At 41.3% G+C, this 20,011-nt stretch overlaps 1 protein-coding gene across 2 annotated transcripts; it reads right to left on the bottom strand.

Annotated features, from left to right (window-relative positions):
* Positions 1-7,802: 7,802 nt before the first annotated feature.
* LOC136763046 (xin actin-binding repeat-containing protein 1) lies at positions 7,803-17,377 on the bottom strand. Of its 2 annotated transcripts, XM_066716767.1 has the most exons (4): positions 17,355-17,377; positions 16,588-16,644; positions 10,983-15,693; positions 10,381-10,519 (listed from the first exon to the last, which is right to left on the bottom strand). In XM_066716767.1, exons 3-4 carry the CDS (start codon positions 15,690-15,692, stop codon positions 10,511-10,513), a joined length of 4,719 nt encoding a protein of 1,572 aa, XP_066572864.1. In that variant the 5' UTR covers position 15,693; positions 16,588-16,644; positions 17,355-17,377; the 3' UTR covers positions 10,381-10,510. The 2 variants fall into 2 exon arrangements, with proteins under 2 accessions (XP_066572856.1, XP_066572864.1); XM_066716759.1 differs by having other exon boundaries at positions 7,803-15,693.
* Between the last annotated feature and the right edge of the window lie 2,634 nt (positions 17,378-20,011).

Genomic DNA, 20,011 nt, shown 5'->3' with positions numbered 1-20,011 from the left:
CAATCTGTGTGTGTTTAGAGTCTTTAACCGTCACATTTGTTAGTTAGACAATGAGTAATTACGTGAATTTGGGAGGCCCCTCACTATATGTAGATCAGAAACGTTGTGGGTTTAGTCTTGACCTTACAGGTGTGTGGAAAGACATCATGCCATGCCAAAATAAACCTTTGAGGACCTCAGAAAAAGTAGCTATTGATGCTGATCAGTCTAGAAAGGGTTATAAAAACATTTTTTAAGATTTCTACCAATCCACTGCCACACAGATCAAGACCACTTAATGCTTATTGTGTAAATTGTACATAACCCTGGATAAGGGCATATGCAAATAAGTAAATAATTACATGTTATGACACCACTGCAGTTTCTGTATTTATTTCAAAGTTAAAGCATCACATGTTGGAAAAGAGTGAAGTCCCTTGAGGCCAAAGACTAATCATTGTCGAGCTGGAGAGAGAGAGAGAGAGAATCGCCTCATCGGCAATGCTAAGTGCACCTATTTTTTCAAAGTCCAAGGACTGGAGAGACTCGAGAGTTTATTGTATGTTTTATTGTGCTGCATCCTTATGACAATACAAAATGGAAGTGTGAAATGTTGTTCAATCATCTGAGTTTATGCAACATATGCCGCTAATACGCCATTTTCTACAACATAACATGGCCAGATTTTTCCAAAGTCACCCTCACGTGGTACAGTCCTCTCATCATTGGGGAGATAGACAGAGATATACAAAGCTGGACTGGATTAGTGTATCACACTCATTCATATTTGCATGGTTTGCTTTCCAGTTTGATCTGGTCTCTGACAGGGCTAACTTAACAGGAGTTACTCCATCAGTCTTGTTGGTTGGTATCCTTCATGTATTTCTCTGTTCAGACAAAGCGCCACAGGCCAGATCTCAGTGTTTGAATGCATAAATCAGTTGATTTTAGATAGAGATGAAAAGCATGTGTCTTCACATTTGTGATGTGAACATAACATTGTCCACTTTTATCTATACCAACAAATCACTGCATACCTCAATGCCCTAAAGCTTCACTTTTTCTTTTAAATCCACCATTAGTGTATTTTTCTTGATGAAGATTCTGTCCGCAATGAGATTGATCTTCAAAGCGTTAAGTCAAAATGCGATTGTGATTGTGATCCATGTGATTGACAGTTTAAACTTTTATATAAGGTGATGGGAATGAGAAACAAAACGCCTTGTCTACATATTAATCTGTTAAACCATTTCTTGCGATGTTGATAATGACCTGCAGTGCAAAATAACTCCCCTTGCATTTGTAGATAAAGAGAATGTGTTTGCCACTACAATGTGTAGTGGAATGAAACACAATTTAGGATAAATGGCTCATTCATTATGGGTTATCAAGTTTTTATTGTTCATTCAAAGACAAACAACAACAAAAGAAAAATGATTTATATTTCCTTGACTCTTTTTCCTTGTACTTTGAGCCTAGATGTCTTTTACACACATCACCTTCATGCAACTTCTTGAGAGATAAGGTTGAATGCCTTTTTTCTCTAAGTATACCGCCTCAAGGTCTAGTAATGACCTCAGTATCTTTCATTGGAACATTTGATCTTCAAGTTCTCTAGGTGTGTGCGTGTGTGTATTTGTAATATATATAGATGGGTGACAAATTCAAGGAAAAACCTGAATAAATGAGTGGAAGAACATAACGCAGGTGTACTGCATGATACAATTAAGCAATTAACATCCTACCATGTTCTGTGGCATGTATAAAGGGAATATCTTTTGGAAGAATGGTGTCCATCCCTCCAGTAGAGTCCAGAGACCCGTAGAATCTGTGCCAAGAGCATTGAAGCTGATCTGGGGCTCAGGGTGCCCAACATCTGAGACACTTTATGTTGATTTTCCCTTTACTTTATCACCCGTCTTTATATATACACATTACATTTGTTGGACATTTCACCAGAAAATGATTAATTAAAATAATAACACTGCAAAAATACGGGTTAAATTAGCATTTTATTTGGTGTAGGATTTCAGAATTTATTTACTTAGATACATGTTCAATACTGTCATTTCTCTTTTGTCGCTGAATGACCCTCCTTCAATTATAAAATATATACATTACAATTTTAATGTAGTGCCTTTATAATTTCTTTACTATTTAACTTCCCCCTTTGTAAGTAATACTGATTTTTTGCATTATTTCTCTTTCTTCATGTTTCAATAATGTTGGCAGTGATAATACATGGTCTCATATGTAAAATAATATTTCTTCAGATATGCATGTAATCAAAATGATGCACTGCGTCTTGATTTGAATACTGCATTTGATTATGATTTTACTCTTTCTTGATGTCATTACCCCAAAAAATCATCAAGCCATTTGTTGTTTATTTTGTCTGCTGACAAGTCAGTGGTGTGTGGATCTGAGGCACCGTCAATAATCGGTGCTGTAGTTGGCAGCTTAGATGTTGCGGTTGAGAAAAGGTCAGATCCAAATATATCATCAGCAAAAGGGTTCCCTGGATTGCTGGGAACTGCAGGACTCGGGTCAGTTGTTTGTCCCAAACCAAACAAATCATCTAAGTCGGACCCTGTGGTGGTACTGCCAACCACTGATAAATCACCCACCCCAAATATGTCACCAGCAAAAATAGATGAAGATGAGTCCGAAAAGTCATCTGCACCAGCAAAGCCATTATCAATTATATTGGTGCCATCTGACTTTGGCATGTTCTCAGTCACGTTGGCAATATCTGACTGGAGCATATTCTCAAACACGTTGGCACTACCTGATTGGGGCATGTTATTAAACACACTGGTGCTATCTGACTGGGGCATGTTCTCAAACACGTTGGCACTACCTGACTGTGGCATGTTCTCAAACACGTTGGCACTACCTGACTTGGGCATGTTCTCAAACACGTTGGCAATATCTGACTGGGGCATATTCTCAAACACGTTGGCACTACCTGACTGGGGCATGTTCTCAAACACGTTGGCACTACCTGACTGGGGCATGTTCTCAAACACGTTGGCACTACCTGACTGGGGCATGTTCTCAAACACACTGGTGCTATCTGACTGGGGCATGTTCTCAAACACGTTGGCACTACCTGACTGTGGCATGTTCTCAAACACGTTGGCAATATCTGACTGGGGCATGTTCTCAAACATGTTGGCAATATCTGACTGCGGCATATTCTCAAACACGTTGGCACTACCTGACTGGGGCATGTTCTCAGACACGTTGGCACTACCTGACTGGGGACTTGGACTGTAAGAGTTAAATATGTCAAGGTTGTCCTCGTGAGTTTCTGAACTAGCCACACTCTGAGATGACTGGCTCAGATCAAATGGATTGCTTGTTTCTTCTGGTGCTTTTACGTCTGTATTTAAGCTCAGTATATTAACCTGATCCTCCTCAGGATATGGAGGACTAACTTGACTAGAAACCACAGATTCATTATTGATTCCAAACACATCAAGTTGATTTTCCGTAGGTCGGGTAGAGGGCTGACTGAAATCAAAAGGGTCCTCTGCATTTTCCGGAGCTGGACTTCGGTTGCTGGTTACAGTGTCTTTCTGAAAACAAACTGATGGTGTTTCAGGTGGACCAAATGGATTGATGATTTCTTCTGGGAAGTCCTGTCCAAGAGTTGTGTTGCTTTGGTTTGAATTCTCTGAATTTAAGTCCGCCTCTGGACTTTTATCATTGAGGACATTCTCTATATCACTTGGCATTGGTATGAATGGATTGACCGGATCTATGGGCCCATTTTGTGACATGTCATCTCTCTGTCTGTGATCAATTTCAGGAGATATTTGTCTGTCGTTCTCTACGGCTTCCTCAGTATCACTTCTGGTTGTTGAAAAGTGATTTATCAAGTCATGTGAACCATATGGATTTATAATTTCTGTATCATCCTGTGGGGTTGAATCAGCTTTTAGGATAATTTCCATGGGATCTGTACTGCTGACTTCACTGGTTTCATTCAGCGGTGCAGAATTAACAGAATTAACAATGTCACTCTTTTCATTCACACATTTTTTGTTCCTTTGTTCTTCATGGGGTCTGCTCTCTGCCGTCTCGGAAACCATTTCAGGTGTGTCTGCCTTAATTTCCTGTCCTTTCTTTGTGTCTTTTCCTCTCTCTGAGGAGGACTGAAATAACTGGCCTAGTACGGACCTGGGCTTAGCTTCGGGTTTCCTATTCTCCATCGGTTCATTCTTGTCTGTGTGGTCTCTGCTGCCTGAAGTAAAGAGTTTGGAGAAGGGACTCTTTCCCTGACCTGACAATTTTGACCAGGACTCTTTTCGGGCGTGTGTTTTCTCATTCTGCTTGCTAATCAGGCCCTGGGGTTTATCATCTTTCTTTGGCTGACTTTCTGCTGCTTTCACTGTGCTTCCGATACTAACATTGCTCTCCCGATTGTCTGTCTTATGCACTTTCTCCTCAGGTGTGGTGTTTCCAGAGCCGAGCTCTTGTGGCGTCGGTTTGCTGATCTTGGTGATTGTGTGTGACCCTGCATCCTTTTGTTCCTTATTTGTTAGACAGGTCTCTTTATCTTTGTCCCCCTGGTTATAAGATGCATTTTGTGTTCCCTCTGTACCTGAAATGTTTTCTTCATGTGCAGCTTTTTCATTAAACTGAACACTGCAGTTTTCCAGCTCACTGTTTCTCTCTATCTGTGTGGTTTGCTTTTGAGTGGACGACCAGGACCTTTCCACACCCGTGGCAGAAGGGATTACGTCAGACTGTGTGCTGTGTTCAGTTGTATAGCTTGTAGCCTTTTCATTTTCATCAACTACTACTTTCGGTTCTGGCGAGCGGCGGTGGAGACCTAGCGCACTTTTCCTGGGCTTCAGCTCATGGCTCTTATATTCTGCATAAGGTTTGTCCTCTGTTACTGTTATGCCCACATCACTATCTGTGCTTTGTGTGAAATGAACAGATTTTCCTTTCTTGCCTGAGGGCGTGTTTGGCTCTGATGCAGACGAGCCGCCGGGTGCCAGAGCTTGTGGTCTTGGGCTCCCTGAAGCCAGCTCTCTGACTTTATAACCGGTTAGCGAATGCTGACGCTTGGCTTCTGTGCTCTCTTGAAAAAGAGCGATTTTTGCCGACACCTTCCATGGATACTGTGCGTCCGTCCGGGGTTTGGTGGCTGAGTCTAACGCTTCGTTTTGCTTAGCATTGTAAAGATAGCTCTTGTTGACCTTGTTGGGGGTCAGATTGGGAGTGTAAAAACTAAACTTTTCCACAGCGGAGTTTTTGGCTATGGGAGACCAGATCATCTTACTGCTTACCTCAGCTTTTGCAGGTCCTGGACTCTCTTTTTGGGGGGACGGATTCCCTAAAGCTGATTTACTTTGGTTTAATTCTGCCATTCTCCCAGTGATGGACCTTTCTGGTGGATTTTTCTCCCTAACCATCTTTGGTGAGTGTGTTTCCAGGCCGGATTTCGGAGGAGGCCAACTAAGCCTCAGCTTGTTTCTAGACTCTGCGCTGCTCTCTGTCTCTCCTGCCCTGCCTTGCTTGTGTTGTGTCGGTGTTCTCGGCACAGGTGAGGTGGCGAGGTGCTGTAACCCTATATCGGATGCTCTTGCTTTCTTTTCTGACTGTTTGCAAGCCATTCTCGTGTCGTGTTCGGGTCCTGGGGACATCTGGAGCCATCGGTCCTTGTGCTGCTTATGGCCAAATCCCTCGTCATAATTGCCCTTTGTCCTGAAAAGGCTTTGGTAATGAAATATGCAGTAGAACTCCCCGTAAAGAGCAGCATAATTGCGCAGACTGAAACCAATAAATAAAAACACAAACATCAATAAGGAAATAAGTGTCATTGTAGTAGGAAAATGCTTTTGAAATCACGTGCTGGAATTTATTATGACACTTTTAAATAGATTGAACTAAGTATTATTGCCATTAATGCAAATTTGATTTGAATACTAGTTACATATTTGCCTTTGTTTAAATCATTGATTGGTTATGTGAAAATAAAGATTCAAACATAATAAATAAATACATGCATAAACACACATACACAAGTACACCAAATGATGGCAGCAGAGGTTCAGGAATAACCTGTTTCTGATCATTTCTGGTACAGATAAATAGACAGTTTGGCCTCAGTCTGCTGAATCAGTTTTCCTGAGGATGTGATGCGTTATGAAGTCTTACCTCAGCTTTTTGCGACAGTGTTTACAGCAGAAGCAGTTGTGGTGGAGGATCAATTTATCGGCCATGAATCTCTCCATTGGATACACAGGTTTCAAACAGGCCGAGCACATGTCCTTAACGGGTGACTGGAACTACAACAACAGTTGAACTAATGATTATTATTAGGACGATAACTGGCAAACAGCAGTATTAAAGTAAAACATTGCTGCTCATGATATGTATCTAAATATACGTGTGTGTACGTCAGGATTACTGATGCTTCAGCACTATGTACCGTAGCCTATATAACCAGGCCCACACAAGGCCATCGGGAAGGTTTACAATACACAAAACAAGGCACATTATTGACCGCGACAATAATCTCCTAAAGTAATACTAAGCTTGATGAGATTTGATTTGCAAATAACATGTCTTACGATGTAAAAGCAAATACACATTAAAATCACTAATAGTAGCCCATTTTCATACCACACTTTATATACTCAAATCTCACCAGAAAATCCTGCCAGTTATTTTAATTTAAATTTAATTTTATCTCCTTAACTTAAAATTGTCAACTCTGCTTCCTTGTCTATATTGTGCAATAGTTCTTGGTGAATTCAAATGAAGTGGCAAGGTGTTTTAAAAGGCAAATTATACACACGATAAGGCACATGTTGTACAATATATGTTTTAAGATCACCCAAAACCTTAAAACTGAAAACACACGTGATCTTAACTTCCTTAATAAAAGCATTTGAGCAGATTTCACTGTTAACGTGTTTTTCTTTTTCAATTTGAAAACACAACCACAACATTATTAATTTTGTAGAGATGATCAAGTTTAAATAACACTACAAAGAGTGATTTTAAAATATAATAAAGATCTAGTTTGCACAATATACCCTTGTATTATAAATGCCATGCTTAAGGTTGTTTATCAAATAAATCCAACTAATACATTGTTTAAAAAGCAAATAGACTCTCATGATAGCATTTTGAATTCCTGTAATATGACCCCAGGAGTTATAATATGGCATACAAATGTGCTCGTTGTTTTCAACTTAAACTAAAGTGATAATGTAGACTATGATGATTTTTTTGATATAGCATGTTATACTTTTTAAAGTGTTTCTTACAAAAGCTATTATGAAGCATAAAGTGGTTATTATACCCCATCCGGTTCTTAAGTTGCTGATGTGTATGAAAAACATGTATGAATTATGAGGGTGTATTTATTTATTTATTTATGAAGCCTTATTATGATTATTTATTTATTATCATTATAGTTATATTTAATTTATATTTAATTTAATATAATTATCTTGATGCTTATTACATATTATGAGGATATGTTTATGTATTTACATTTATTAAACCTACTTATTCATTTATTATCATTATTTGTATGCTTTATCTATTGTGTTTATTATTGTATTTAAGTATGATTATTACACATGGTTATGAGGATTCATTTATTTATTCCCTATTTATCTAGACTGATTACGTGTTTTTTATTCATTATAATTATATTGATACCATGGTATAATATGGTTAACGGGGGGTTTGTGGGTTTTGTCTTAAACATTTGATGGTTTCATTCATTCTGCTACATGAGATCGGTGCTTTGAGCACTGCAAGTAGATACAAAAGAATGCAGGGGCTTTTAACACATTTTTACCCATACTGACTTTATTATTAATCACGTTCTTGTGACAATGGCAAATTAATTGTTTTACCAAAAAAAAAATCATCAAAAAGAACAAATTGTCTATTATTATTTGAAACCTTTAACACTGTTACAGTAAAAAAGAACCAGAAAAAAAGGAACAGAATGCTATTAAATCATAAATAAAATAATCACATAGAACACTTTCATCATAATTAAAAAGAATTATAACTAACAGAAACCTCAAATGGGCAACATTTACATGACAAAACAAGACCAATTATGCAATGTGTTTTAATCATTTCTTAAGAACATTATACTTGTTTAAACCTATGCAGCTACTAGTGTGTCTCTAATTTTATTTTTTTCCATTTTTCGGGTGGCCAAATGTCACAAAAACTGCTCCACCTTCATTGACTTTGCAATTGGACTGAGCACTCTCTGAGAAGGGGTGAACGGGTCTTTTTACAAGCGGGGACGCCATCATGTCATATTTCGTCGGGCTGGCCACCACCTCGTAAGTGGAAGACGTTTTCGTTTCCGACTGCTTGGTCACAATCGTCGACGTCTTGGAAGATATGAACCTGTTCCCGAAGCAGTCGGTCTCCTCGTATTTCTCGGTCACGGTTTTTGTGCCGACTATCCCAGCCGGTTCGGGGACGGTCTTTACCTCCAGCACGCTTTTTTGCCTTCTCTGGCTGAGAGGACTACAGATGCTGTTGAGGGTCTCTTGCTGCAGGGAATGTGTGTTGAGTTCTTCGGTTGGGCCCCGAGAGCTCTCGGGGCTTCCCGTTGGTTTTTTAGACTCGCGCGGCAACGGGCTGGGGTTCACCCGGTGGCTTTGCGAATGGGCCACGGCACCCTTCTCGGGAGCGGCTGACGAGGGCTGCTCATCCTTGGGGAGCTCGGTAGGTTTTCTTGCAGCAGACTGGATGGAGATGTAGGAAGGGGAAGAAGGTGAGCTAGCCCGTGGTTTGATAACTGGGATCTCTAGACCTGGCTTTTGCACTTTTTCTGACACAGCATCCTCATTTGTATGTGCACCCCCGGTCTCCATTTTGGCTTTGCTGGACGCGATGCAGATTTTTCTGATGTTGTTGCTGCCCGTGCTCTGCTCGGTTCCAAGGGATTCTTTAAACAGCCCGGACAGTCCAGCAATGTCAGACTCCGATTTCAAATTAGAAACGGAATACAAAGCTTTCTTTATCGCTTCTTCAATATCCATAAGCCTAGCCAAAGTCTGTTCTTTCAAATTCATTATTTCTTCACTCGCTCTTTCCAGATCCCCAAACACGACCTCCACAGAGGACATACTTTCAGTTTCATCTCTCAGCGATTCTGTCCTGTCAACTTTCACTTCCCCTTTAGGCTTAGGAAACGTTTTATTCTTGCCCGGAGCAACAATCCATTCGGGAACATTTTCAAACAAAGTCTTCAGGGATCTTACGTCGACTTTGCATGTCTCCCCTTCGATCTGTTCCACTTTTGAGAGAATGATTTGCAGTTGCTCTCGTTTCCTCAGGTTTTCAAAAATGTCCATCGCTGCTTGTACGTTGCCTCTCATGATTTCATCCTTGTGGACTGATAGCCTTTCTCGACGCTCATTTTCTGTCTCTCTTCTGACTTTCTTCTGCCTGAGAACAACTTTGTTTTCAGGCTGAGCGAGATTGTCTTCCTCACTGCTGCGGTTGAAGCTGACTTCCACAGACGGGCTATGGCTTTTGGCCTGAGAACGAGAGTCCCCCTTACTGAAATCAGCATTGTTCTGTTGTTGCTGGTGAGTTCGATGGTCTTTATCTTCTGAAATCAGTTGTACCCCTCTTACACAGGTCTTTGTCTCAATATTGGTTATTTCTTTTTTTTCTTCGCCTTGAATGACTTTCACTTTCTTTGGCAGGGAAGGCGCTGTCACGATGACTCCTTTATTGGTTTTAGGGGGTGGACTGACATGAACCGAACCTTTCTTCTTACCTCCGAAGTTCTGGAGAGCAGCTTGAAAACCTTGAGTCATTGCATTTCTGATTTCACTGTCCTCGGAATAACATTGAATATATTCTTGGATTTCTTCTGCAGGATTGATCTTTTGGGGTGATCGTTCTTCCCTTTCAGCGACACAATGAGTGATTTTACTTGTGACTGCAGACATTGCATCTACTGTGATAGTGTTCTGATTCAGTTCTTGCTTTTGATAATTTTTATCAACACCTTGAAATGTTTTAATGACTGCAGCCTGGTCTTTTTTGGGATTGATATCTTCACAGCCTACTCCAGATTCTCCCCCACAATCCATATCACAATGTTTTGATTCTCTGGACACAGTAAGAGTGTCCTTGGAAGATGCTTTGTGAGAGTTTGTGATAGCTGCATCTTGACAGGCCACAGATTTTGTAGGCAAAGGTGGTGGCGATAGTGAAACTTGTTGTTTGACTTTGGGGGGAATTACTGGAGTCTGCTGGCTTTCTCTAATGTGCTCAGGTTTTCGAGAAGATCTAGGTCTATTTCCTGGTGCACTACATGGGGCATCTAAGTGTTGCGGTTTGGGAGGGAGGGCAGGTTTTCGTGCTGCAGGTTTTTCACAGCTCTTGGGGGGAAGAGGTGGAGGGCTCTTAGAGCTGCTTGTCAAAGTAGATGGTTTATTTGCGTTCTCATCCTGGTTGGGTGTTACAGTTGTCTTGTTCAGTGCTGTGTGTGGCTGCTGTTCTCCATCAGTCACTGAAACTGAAGGAGATGATTCAGTATCAAATGAATTATCAGAGACTACAACAGTCTGGCTGCATACAACGCTTTTCTTTCTGCTGTCTGAGTAAGACTGTCCTGAATTTCTGTATATCATAGCGGCTTTAAAGTCCCCTTTAGTAACATTAACACTAGACTTCTCCAGAGACTGAAGGGCTGCCTGCAAATTACCCCTGACAACATCTTCCTTCTCTACTGGTTTCTGTCCTGTTGCAGCACTCTGTAGAGATTTAATGGCAGCCTTTACATCTCCTCTTACAACCGCGTCTGCTTCTGTCTCTTCCTGCGCACATTGTTCATCATATTTTGCATGTAAAAGGGGATTTACTACAGAGAGTACTAGCTGTGAATCACTTCTAGTACTGCTAGCGTCTGCACTCTCTGTAACTTCACTTTCCTTGTATGGTTCAACACTTGATCCCTGCATCTCCCCAGGGTCACTGACCTTTTGATGCACTGATGTAATCTTCTGCTGGCTTGTTGAAGATGATGCTGATTCCTTTATTCTGGCAACGCAAGCAGTTTCCTTCCTTTGCACATTAGTCTGCATAGATGACTGCACGGTCCTCGATTGCTGGATACCAATGGTCTTCTGAGTAACGACTCGTCTTTCCTGCTCCACCTGTCCTCGAGTAATGGTTTGCTGCTTCCCTTGCACAACTTTCTGGATGGTTTGTGCTTCGGCCGTGGCCTGTTTGAGGCTTTGCATTGCTGCTTGAAGATCAGACATCTCTTGAGCTCCCCTCTGTACACCTGTTTCTGCTTGACTGACCTTCTCTGTTTCCTGTCGTTCAGAACATACCTTTTCTGCTAACCTACTTTCCGTTTCCTGTGTGTCAGTGGAAGCAGTTGTTTCCTGCATTGTAACATTTAAGTCATAAATTGTTCCGGGAACAATGGTTTCTCGTTCTAACTGCATGCTCTGATTCTTTGCCCGTTCAAGAGCCTGCAACGTTGCCTTGATGTCTCCTGAAACTATTTCCTCTTTCTCCACAACAATTGGTTGATTAATAGCCTGACCAAGTGACTGTTTAGCAGAAGATATATCTCCACAGATGATTTCTTCTTTTTGTACACTGCTCTGGTCCATGGCACTTTCACACGAGAATACTTTTTTGACATTCTTCACATCGCCGGGCACAATGTCCACTACTGTTCGCTCAGTCAGCTCCTTGTGTTGGTTAAGATGTCTTTTTGCTCCCTGCACATCTCCTTGAACAATCTCTATCTGTTCCTTGGGGGAAGAATCAGTCTCATCTTCCACTGGATCTGCCTGAAGGCTTTTTAAGAACTGAAGATCTCCCTTCTCGATGCAACTCTTATACAGATGAACATTCCCTTTTTCATTTTGCTCCAGCCTGCATGAGGCCACAGTTCTTTGGTCTTTGGCAGAAGCTAGAAGACAACCAATGGTCGATTTCACATCTCCTTTGACGACCTCCTGCCTCTCGAAATGACTGAAGAGAGAGTAAACTGTCATTTCAGCATACCCCCTTTCAGTTTCTTGAATTAAGATGCCTTTCCTCAAAGACTTGTCCTGGTTCAGAAGGCTTTCAATCGCTTGAGCCACATCAGCCTTTGAGTGCTCTTTGCTCGCAGCCACCTGGGATGATGGCAAGTCCACAGTTAACTTCAGTTGAGTGACTTGCACGTTCCCTTGCTCATCTTCTTTTAAAAGAACACCCTGGGGTTTGACATTTGTCCTCTGCAACAGCTGGAGCATGATTCCCTTGATGTTCCCTTCAACAACCTCTTCCTTCTGAATTTCTGGCCCGGTACTTACTAGTTGATATTTTGCCATTGTTACACTTCTCATCTCATTGGCTTCAATTGCGATACCATGGGAATGGATGGCATTAAAGTGGTGTAGGCGGTACAGGGTCTCTTTCACACTCTCCACCATGGTCTCAGTCTCTGCTGTGCTTTGGTAACTGAGTTTATCAAGTGGTGTTGACTCGAATAGCCAGGTTGTACTCTTTACATCTGTCTGGGGCATTTCCTCTGGGACTTTACTGCAAGTTGAAGACCCAGGCTCCTTGAGAGCATCCAGTGGCTGTGTTTCAAATAACCAGGTGCATCTCTTCACGTCCCCCTTTTGATTGTCCTCTCTGTGCACAGTCTGTACTGAGACATTCTCTTGGAGCTCCCCCTTCAATGAGTCGATTGGTTGATTCTCAAAAAGCCAGGTGGAAGTCCTGACATCGCCTTGCTGAACATCTGTGACGCTCACCATCCTCACACACTTCTTACGGGACACCTCCTGAGATTCGAAGAGTTGCTTGTTTAACTTCACATCACCCCTTTGGACCTCTTCTATGGGTCTTGTCTTGGGATCTTCTTTGCTTGTGAGAGAATCCAGTGGCTGCGTTTCGAACCTCCAACGAGCTGTTTTCACATCGCCCTTGAGAACATCCTCCTGTGTGACAGCACGGATTACGAAAATCTCATCCTGTGGCTTTATAGTGTCCAGGGGCTTTGTTTCAAACATCCATCTGGCCCCTCTCACATCTGCACTCATGATTTCTTCTTTTTTGACAGTGGTGACTTCATGAAATTGTCCATCTTTGTCTCTGATGGCATACAAAGGCTGTGTTTCAAACAGCATCGTGCAAGACTTGACATCTCCTTTGCTAGTAGGCTCCACATCAGAAACAGACGTGCACTCGAGTGATTTGTCTTCCTCGTGGATCTGGTCCAGAGAAAAAGTCTCAAAAATAAACTTTTTGTTTCCAACGTCGCCCCCTTTAACGTCTCTCGCTGTGCATGTTGTTGTTACTCTGCTCTCATCATGACCTTTATTGGCTTCAGTGAGGCGGTTTTCAAAAAGCCAGGTAAACTTGTGGACAGATCCCACCTGGATATTTTCATGTTGGTCCACCTCTTCAGAGATCTTTACAGAAGCTGTTCCTATTTCATCAAGGGACTTTGTTTCAAAGATTTCTTTGACCCTAGAAACATCTCCTGACTGGATATCAACCTTACTCACATATCTAACATCTTGCTCTGTGTCTGATTCTGTGGTGATGTTGTCTAAAGATTCTGTCTCAAAGACATGGCGTACTGTTTTCACATCAACAGTCTTCACATCATCTTGACTGACACTGCATAATTTCAGATAAGGCTCATTTGACTCTTTTATGGTATCCAGTGGTTGTGTCTCAAAGAGCCAGGTGTGGGATTTCACATCAGTCTTTGGTATGAATTCTTCTTCTGGTTTCTTTTCAGATTTTTCATATAAAATGTCCATAGGTTGTGTTTCAAATAGCCATTTGCATGTCTTGACATCCCCCTGTTGCAAGACTTCCTTTTGCACTGACGAATGCACCTCTGTCTCATTGACTTGTGAATGAATGGTATCCAGTGGCTGTGTTTCAAAAAGCCATTTGGCCGTTTTGACATCCGCAGCCTGATCTTCTTGCCTGGTAATGCCTTTGATGATCTCAACATTCCTTTTTCCCTCCTCAAACTGATCTAAAGGTCTAGTTTCAAACATCCACTTGTAGTTTTGGACATTTCCATTTACAATCTGCTCCCTGCTTACGGTGGTCACCTCATGGTAATTTCCTGAGCAGTCCTTAATGGCGTACAAGGGCATGGTCTCAAACATTGCCCTGTTACTCTTCACGTTGCCAGTCACCACCTCATCAGACTTCTCTACAGGTTCATTTTCCGAACGTGAAATATTCCCCAGAGGAATGGTTTCAAAAAGTTGCTTAAAAGATTTAACATCACCCTTCTCTATCTCATGAATGCCACTTGTTATCTCCTCTTCAGATGTCTCCTTGTTAATGCTATCTAGGGTGTGTGTCTCAAAGACATTCCTTCTGTTCTGCACCGTTCCCCTCTCTTCCTCGGTGACGGTAACTTTCTTTAAACAACTGACTTCATAGTTGTCCTTCAGGGTTTCCATGGGCTGTGTTTCAAACAACCAAAGTGTGGACTTCACATCCCCTTTGACTATCTCTTCCTTAGTCGATGCTTCTTCTGAAGACTCTCCTTTCAGTGACGTGAGTGTCTGGGTTTCAAAGAGTTGGCATTTGTTTGTAACATCAGCCCCCTCCACTACATCTGTGGCGGCTTGGAATTGATCTACTTGAATGCTTTCATGAATGGTGTCCAAGGGCTGAGTCTCAAACATCCATCTCTTCTTATCAACCCCACCCTTTTGCGCCTCTTCCAAAGAGATGCCTCGAATAATCTGAATGGCTGAGCCCTTCCTATTGATCACATCTAAGGGCTGGGTTTCAAACAGCCAGCGTGCGGTCTTCACAGCATTGCTCTCGATCTCCTCTCGGCAAATGGACTTGATTTCGTGAATGGCCCCCGTGCCGTCCCGTATTGCGCAGCAAGGCTCCGTCTGAAAGAGCTTCACTGTTTTTTGGATGTCCCCTCTCTGTTCCTGGATTTCAGACTTCAGCTTCATCAGGCTGAAATCTTCCACGGAGCTGCAGCGCCCCAGCGAGTCCAATGGGTAGGACTCGAATAGACGTCGAGCACCTGTCACGTCCCCATGGTGGACTGGCTCTTTCAGCACGGCCTCCACCAGTTCTCCTTCCTCGGGGTAGATTTTGTTTAAGGAGTCCAAAGGCTGTGTCTCGAACAGCCACGTGGCTGTGTGCACGTCTCCTCGTACTTGATCTCTCTCACTTGCCTCCATGGAGCCGGGCAGCTGAGACCGGTCTGCACCCTGTTGCTCGAACACGGAGGAGGTGCTTCTAACATTGCCCCCAGTGACAGCTTCCTCATCCACAGTCTTTCTAGTGGCATGAGGATCCCCAATGGAGTCCAGTGTCCAATTCTCAAAAATCCAGCGCATGGACTGGACCTCTCCCTGATATCCAGCGTCCGCGGCCAGCTGTGTGTCTTCTGAGCTCAGCACTTCCACTAGCTCCTCGTTCACAACATGCTCCAAGTTTTTCCTCAGCTCGGGGTGCATGTGTCTGTAGAGTCTTTTCAGTTCGTTTTTCTGTCGCTGGTGATAGAAAGTAGTGAAGGTCTCTTTCGGTGGAGGCACAGGTATGAATGAGGGGCTTTGATCTCCAGTTGCCGGTATAAGTTCCTGTTGAGCAGATGGTGGTGGGGGAGGTAAATCTTCTTCCAGATGGGCCCCGTTTGATGCTTCTGAAACTTTTATCTGTTTGGTTGTATCTGCCATCCTTAGATAAAACAAAATGACATTTTCATTAATTATATTATTCTGCTTTCTTTTAGTGGATATTAGTCAAATTAAAAGTTAGGTAGCCATGCACATAAAATTGAAAGCCCATACCTGATCGGGGTCGTGCCAAAATTAGATGTCACTGCAAACCATCTTCACACATGGCGATATTTAAAGGTTAGCTGAACTCCAAAAGGGTTAGTATGGCAACCGCTGCTTCTACATCAGTATGTTTGAACATTTCAGTGAAATATTTGTCACTAAGTTTGCACACAACACCCAAAGAAGATGTACAATCCATTCCAGTACAAGCTTTTGCTACACCCAAGTCTTTAAATATATGAATTATATATATATATATATATATATATATATATATATATATATATATATATATATATATATATATATATATATATATATATATATAAGTTGGCCTCTAAACCTTGAAGAAAGATTTGCACATGAATTGCGATACACCTTTAAAAGCAGGCGAGCCAATTTACAAGTGGGAAATGAATATTATTCTTATTGACTCAATCTGCACAACCCCCCCCCTAGAAATGAGGAATTTAGGAAATCTGAATTTTATAACTGACCTACATGAGAACCCAATAAAACACATCTGTCTAGGGAATGATTACATACTAAACTTGATCTAATCAGGTTTTACCTTAGAAAACACATCGGAAACGTAGTATAAAGACGTGGCTGTGATGTTTTATTTTTCTAATTTAAACTAATTAAAAACACAACTTTAAGTGACCGGGACTGCATTCAAATAGGATATTCTTTTTGCAGTAGCGGCATTAACTTCAGCTTTGGATATGTTAGTTTCACACTCACTCACAAACATGTTCTTTGTTTTAGTCAAAGAAAAACGAGATCTTACCTTGCTTGCTTTAGATGTGTTTCCTGGAAGTGCAACACTCTCTTGTGGCAAAGTAACCTTAAGGTAAAAACAATGCATTCAGTACATTTCTCTGTTTAAAAGATCACCAAAACAGACAGTTAAACAAGAAGAGCAGGGAATATGATCAGGACAAAGGAATTGATTAATCCAGTGATTCGAGGAATTTGTCAAATTGAATTATAAACCAGGAATGTATATACATGTTTAATATGATAAAATAAAAATAATTGAATCACTAACTGTATCTCTATTACTAACCAATTATGTGTTTCCAGTAAAACTTCACTCACTGTGGTTGTTCAATTAATGCTGAACTCACCTTATCAGACAAATGCAACAATTGCTGTTTTTGCATATCATTCTTATCAGCTGTATTTAATTGGCATTGGGAGGAAGCTGCACTATGTTACTGAGACTGTAAGATAGCATGTTCTGGGTATGATTTTATGGTGAACATAATCCACACAATGACATTTTTTTTTTTTTACCATATCCTTTAGTTTGTGGGTGCTTGTCATCTCTACAAACAACATATTATCAACACACAAGAGATAGAACTAAATAAATAGCATTTCATATCATAGGCATTTTGTTTACAGAATGCCTAGACGGCGTATTTGACATTGTACTTAACATCGCAAGAGCCGGTGGCACAGAAAAGCGACGTGGCGCATTGCTCAGTCTGAACTCCTGCCCTCCGAGACGCAAGACGCAGAGAAAGAATCGGAAGAATGACAAGTGCTTACTGCTTTTGCGGGGCTGCCTGGTGCGTCTGCAGCTGCTACTCTTGACAGATAGAGAGCAGATCTTTCTTTCACAGAAGCCAAGGATTTCTCTTGTCCTTGGGTCCCAGCAGAGGGGGTCTCTCTCAGATCCAAAAGCGACAACCTCTTCTCTCCTGCAACACATTGTAGTGGACAGACGATGAGGTCAGCGTTCAAGAGGAGACATTGATTGAAAATAATAATTTTTCAACAATGTATTGACTGTGTTGTTTAAACCCCAATATAAATTAAAACACACAACAGTATATTATTTTTGTTGTCTATGATCATACAATTCCCTTGTTAAATTATGAAGCATTAAAGCCTTGCTTTGTGTAGTGTCCTTGCACATCGTTCATCAGAGTAACCCTGGTTTTCTCAAGTGTCTCGCTGACAGCTTGTGAGACATGAGCTCTGATAACAGGGTATAAATAGATCAATCTTGTATATTTATATGTGTGTATATATAAATACCCCTTATCTATTTACTGTTGTTGTATCTAAGAACATGTGGAAAGTATGCTGCCTCAGTCAGGGTGAGAAAACACTCAGCACCTTCTCCATGAAGCCGCATATATCTTCGATAGAATATATTTTTTAAAAGGTCTCAATCATTAAACTATTTTTTTAAATCTGTAAATTCTGCAAGTTGGGTAAAAGGGAATTACAGGGATTCACACAGCTAAAGTAAGGCCAGAATTTGGTGCCGCATGGCTGAACAAATTAGTGAAAAAAACTAAACAAAACAACAACAAAAAAGCCCCCCACTCGTTCGCTACAGCTAAACCCCCCGTTCCGTCCGTCCGTCAATAAATCTGAAACAGACGCCATGCCAATGCAATTTTCTGGGAGAAACCCTGGAATTATATATTTTTTATTTATATAACAATTATTATTTAAAATATCACCATCATTTTTCTATATAATCACTTTACAGAATGAAGCTGGCAGCACATCGTCTAGCCTACCTGAACAGTGTTCATCCTTGATAATGAAGGTTTATTAATGGTTTAGCGGAGAAGTGGTCAGGAGCAAACCTTTACTTCACAATGGTCCGATAGCGGTCAGCTGATGCACGCTGACCCCTGACCTCCTGACACATTATAAAGGGTCATGAGCCGTTAACAAGTTGAAAAGGCAGATTCACCTGTTCCTTTCCCTCACTGCCCTGGTACGAGCAGAGAGCGGCCATCGGACTTCACCCACAATCCCCCGGCTGGCCAAATAACCCGTTAGAAAGGGGAGCTGCAAGCTCAGCTGTAGCTCGGCCTCAATTGTCAGCCAACAATGCGTCTGCAGCTTACCTCTGAAACCATCAGCACTAAATCAAGGGCGGCCTGCAGCAGGAATGCCCTTTCCTGTCATTGTGGGAGTGTGACATGTGAGATTCTCTAATCCTGTCCGAAAATACCTTCACTTTTTTATTTATTTTAATCTCAATTTAGAAAACAAAAAAAACTCATCCTTGCCAGGTACAAGTGAGACGAAAATAGGTTTGCTTTGAAGGCCAAGGTTTCATGTGCTGCCTGGCAGTTCTGAATGAAAGGTTTGTGAACAGGAAGCCGCTGCTTTCGTGCCACCTTTAACACGGTGCAAACGGACGCTTAACAGGCTGTGCAGGTTTGCATACGTTCACACTCGTAAGAGGTTGTTTTGAAACGTCCGCCTTAGCAAAGCGGTATTATAATAATTATAATGGTTTAGACCAAACTCATTGGATGTCGTTCCAGCTATGAAGAGGTCATTATGAAAAATGCTTCCGAGAAACGCATCTTCGCACGGTGCTGTTGCTGCTAACTTCTGCTAATGAGAATTAGTAGAGCAAACCGCTCGACCCCGTCTGCAGTGACTAATGTCCACGACCCTGCTTTTTCACGCAGTAAGCTCTCGCTGGACAAAAGATGAGCAGCAAACTGGCGCCACTCACGAGTCTGGACTTAATACATTTTCATAGATGGGTGAACATGAAGAATAACAGGACATAACACCATGTGAGCTCAGCAAAGGTTATGGCCTGGAAGAGTACGATTTCAGGCCCAAAACACAATTTATCTATGTAAACAAACATGTTTTCTGACATAAAGCTGTTGTTTTTGAAAACAGTCCAAATTGTTTATTCTGGCGGCTCTTTACATTGAAAAAACTGTTTACATAAAAATGTGAGGCCTTCCATGTATGTGTATTGTTTATATCTATATATACATTTAATGTTGTGCAAATATGTATACATCTACTGTACTAAATTATACAATTACAAAAAAGCAAAACTACTTTAAAAATCAACATTTCTTCCTGAAAACTCTTCTATTTCATGTATTATGATCATGATTATCTAGGTTGATTTAACCTGTTAAACACTTAAAATAAAGATTTTCAGATATTGTACAACCCTGAATACTATTGCTTCCTGGCAAATGAAGGTTTGAGGTAATTTAATAGAGCTGTGAGTGACAGTCCTAATGGAGTCTGTCTATTATTTCTCACCTTTCAAGATGGATACCTTACAATGAGCAAAACTCTTAATTTAAGGATAATAGAGGATGGGTTACATTGACACAAATCTGTCATTTTTGTCTCCAGATGGAAGTCATTACTGTGGGCAGAATTCCACTCTGTATATTTAGCTACAAGGTCCAGAT

This window comes from Amia ocellicauda, chromosome 2, assembly GCF_036373705.1.
Source record: "Amia ocellicauda isolate fAmiCal2 chromosome 2, fAmiCal2.hap1, whole genome shotgun sequence".
In the NCBI taxonomy this organism is placed as follows: domain Eukaryota; kingdom Metazoa; phylum Chordata; class Actinopteri; order Amiiformes; family Amiidae; genus Amia; species Amia ocellicauda.
This window is presented reverse-complemented; position numbering and strand designations above follow the sequence as displayed.

Bases quoted from the DNA above. Each gene is read 5' to 3' on its own strand.
- LOC136763046 (XM_066716759.1), bottom strand. From the start codon at position 15,692: ATGGCAGATACAACCAAACAGATAAAAGTTTCAGAAGCATCAAACGGG.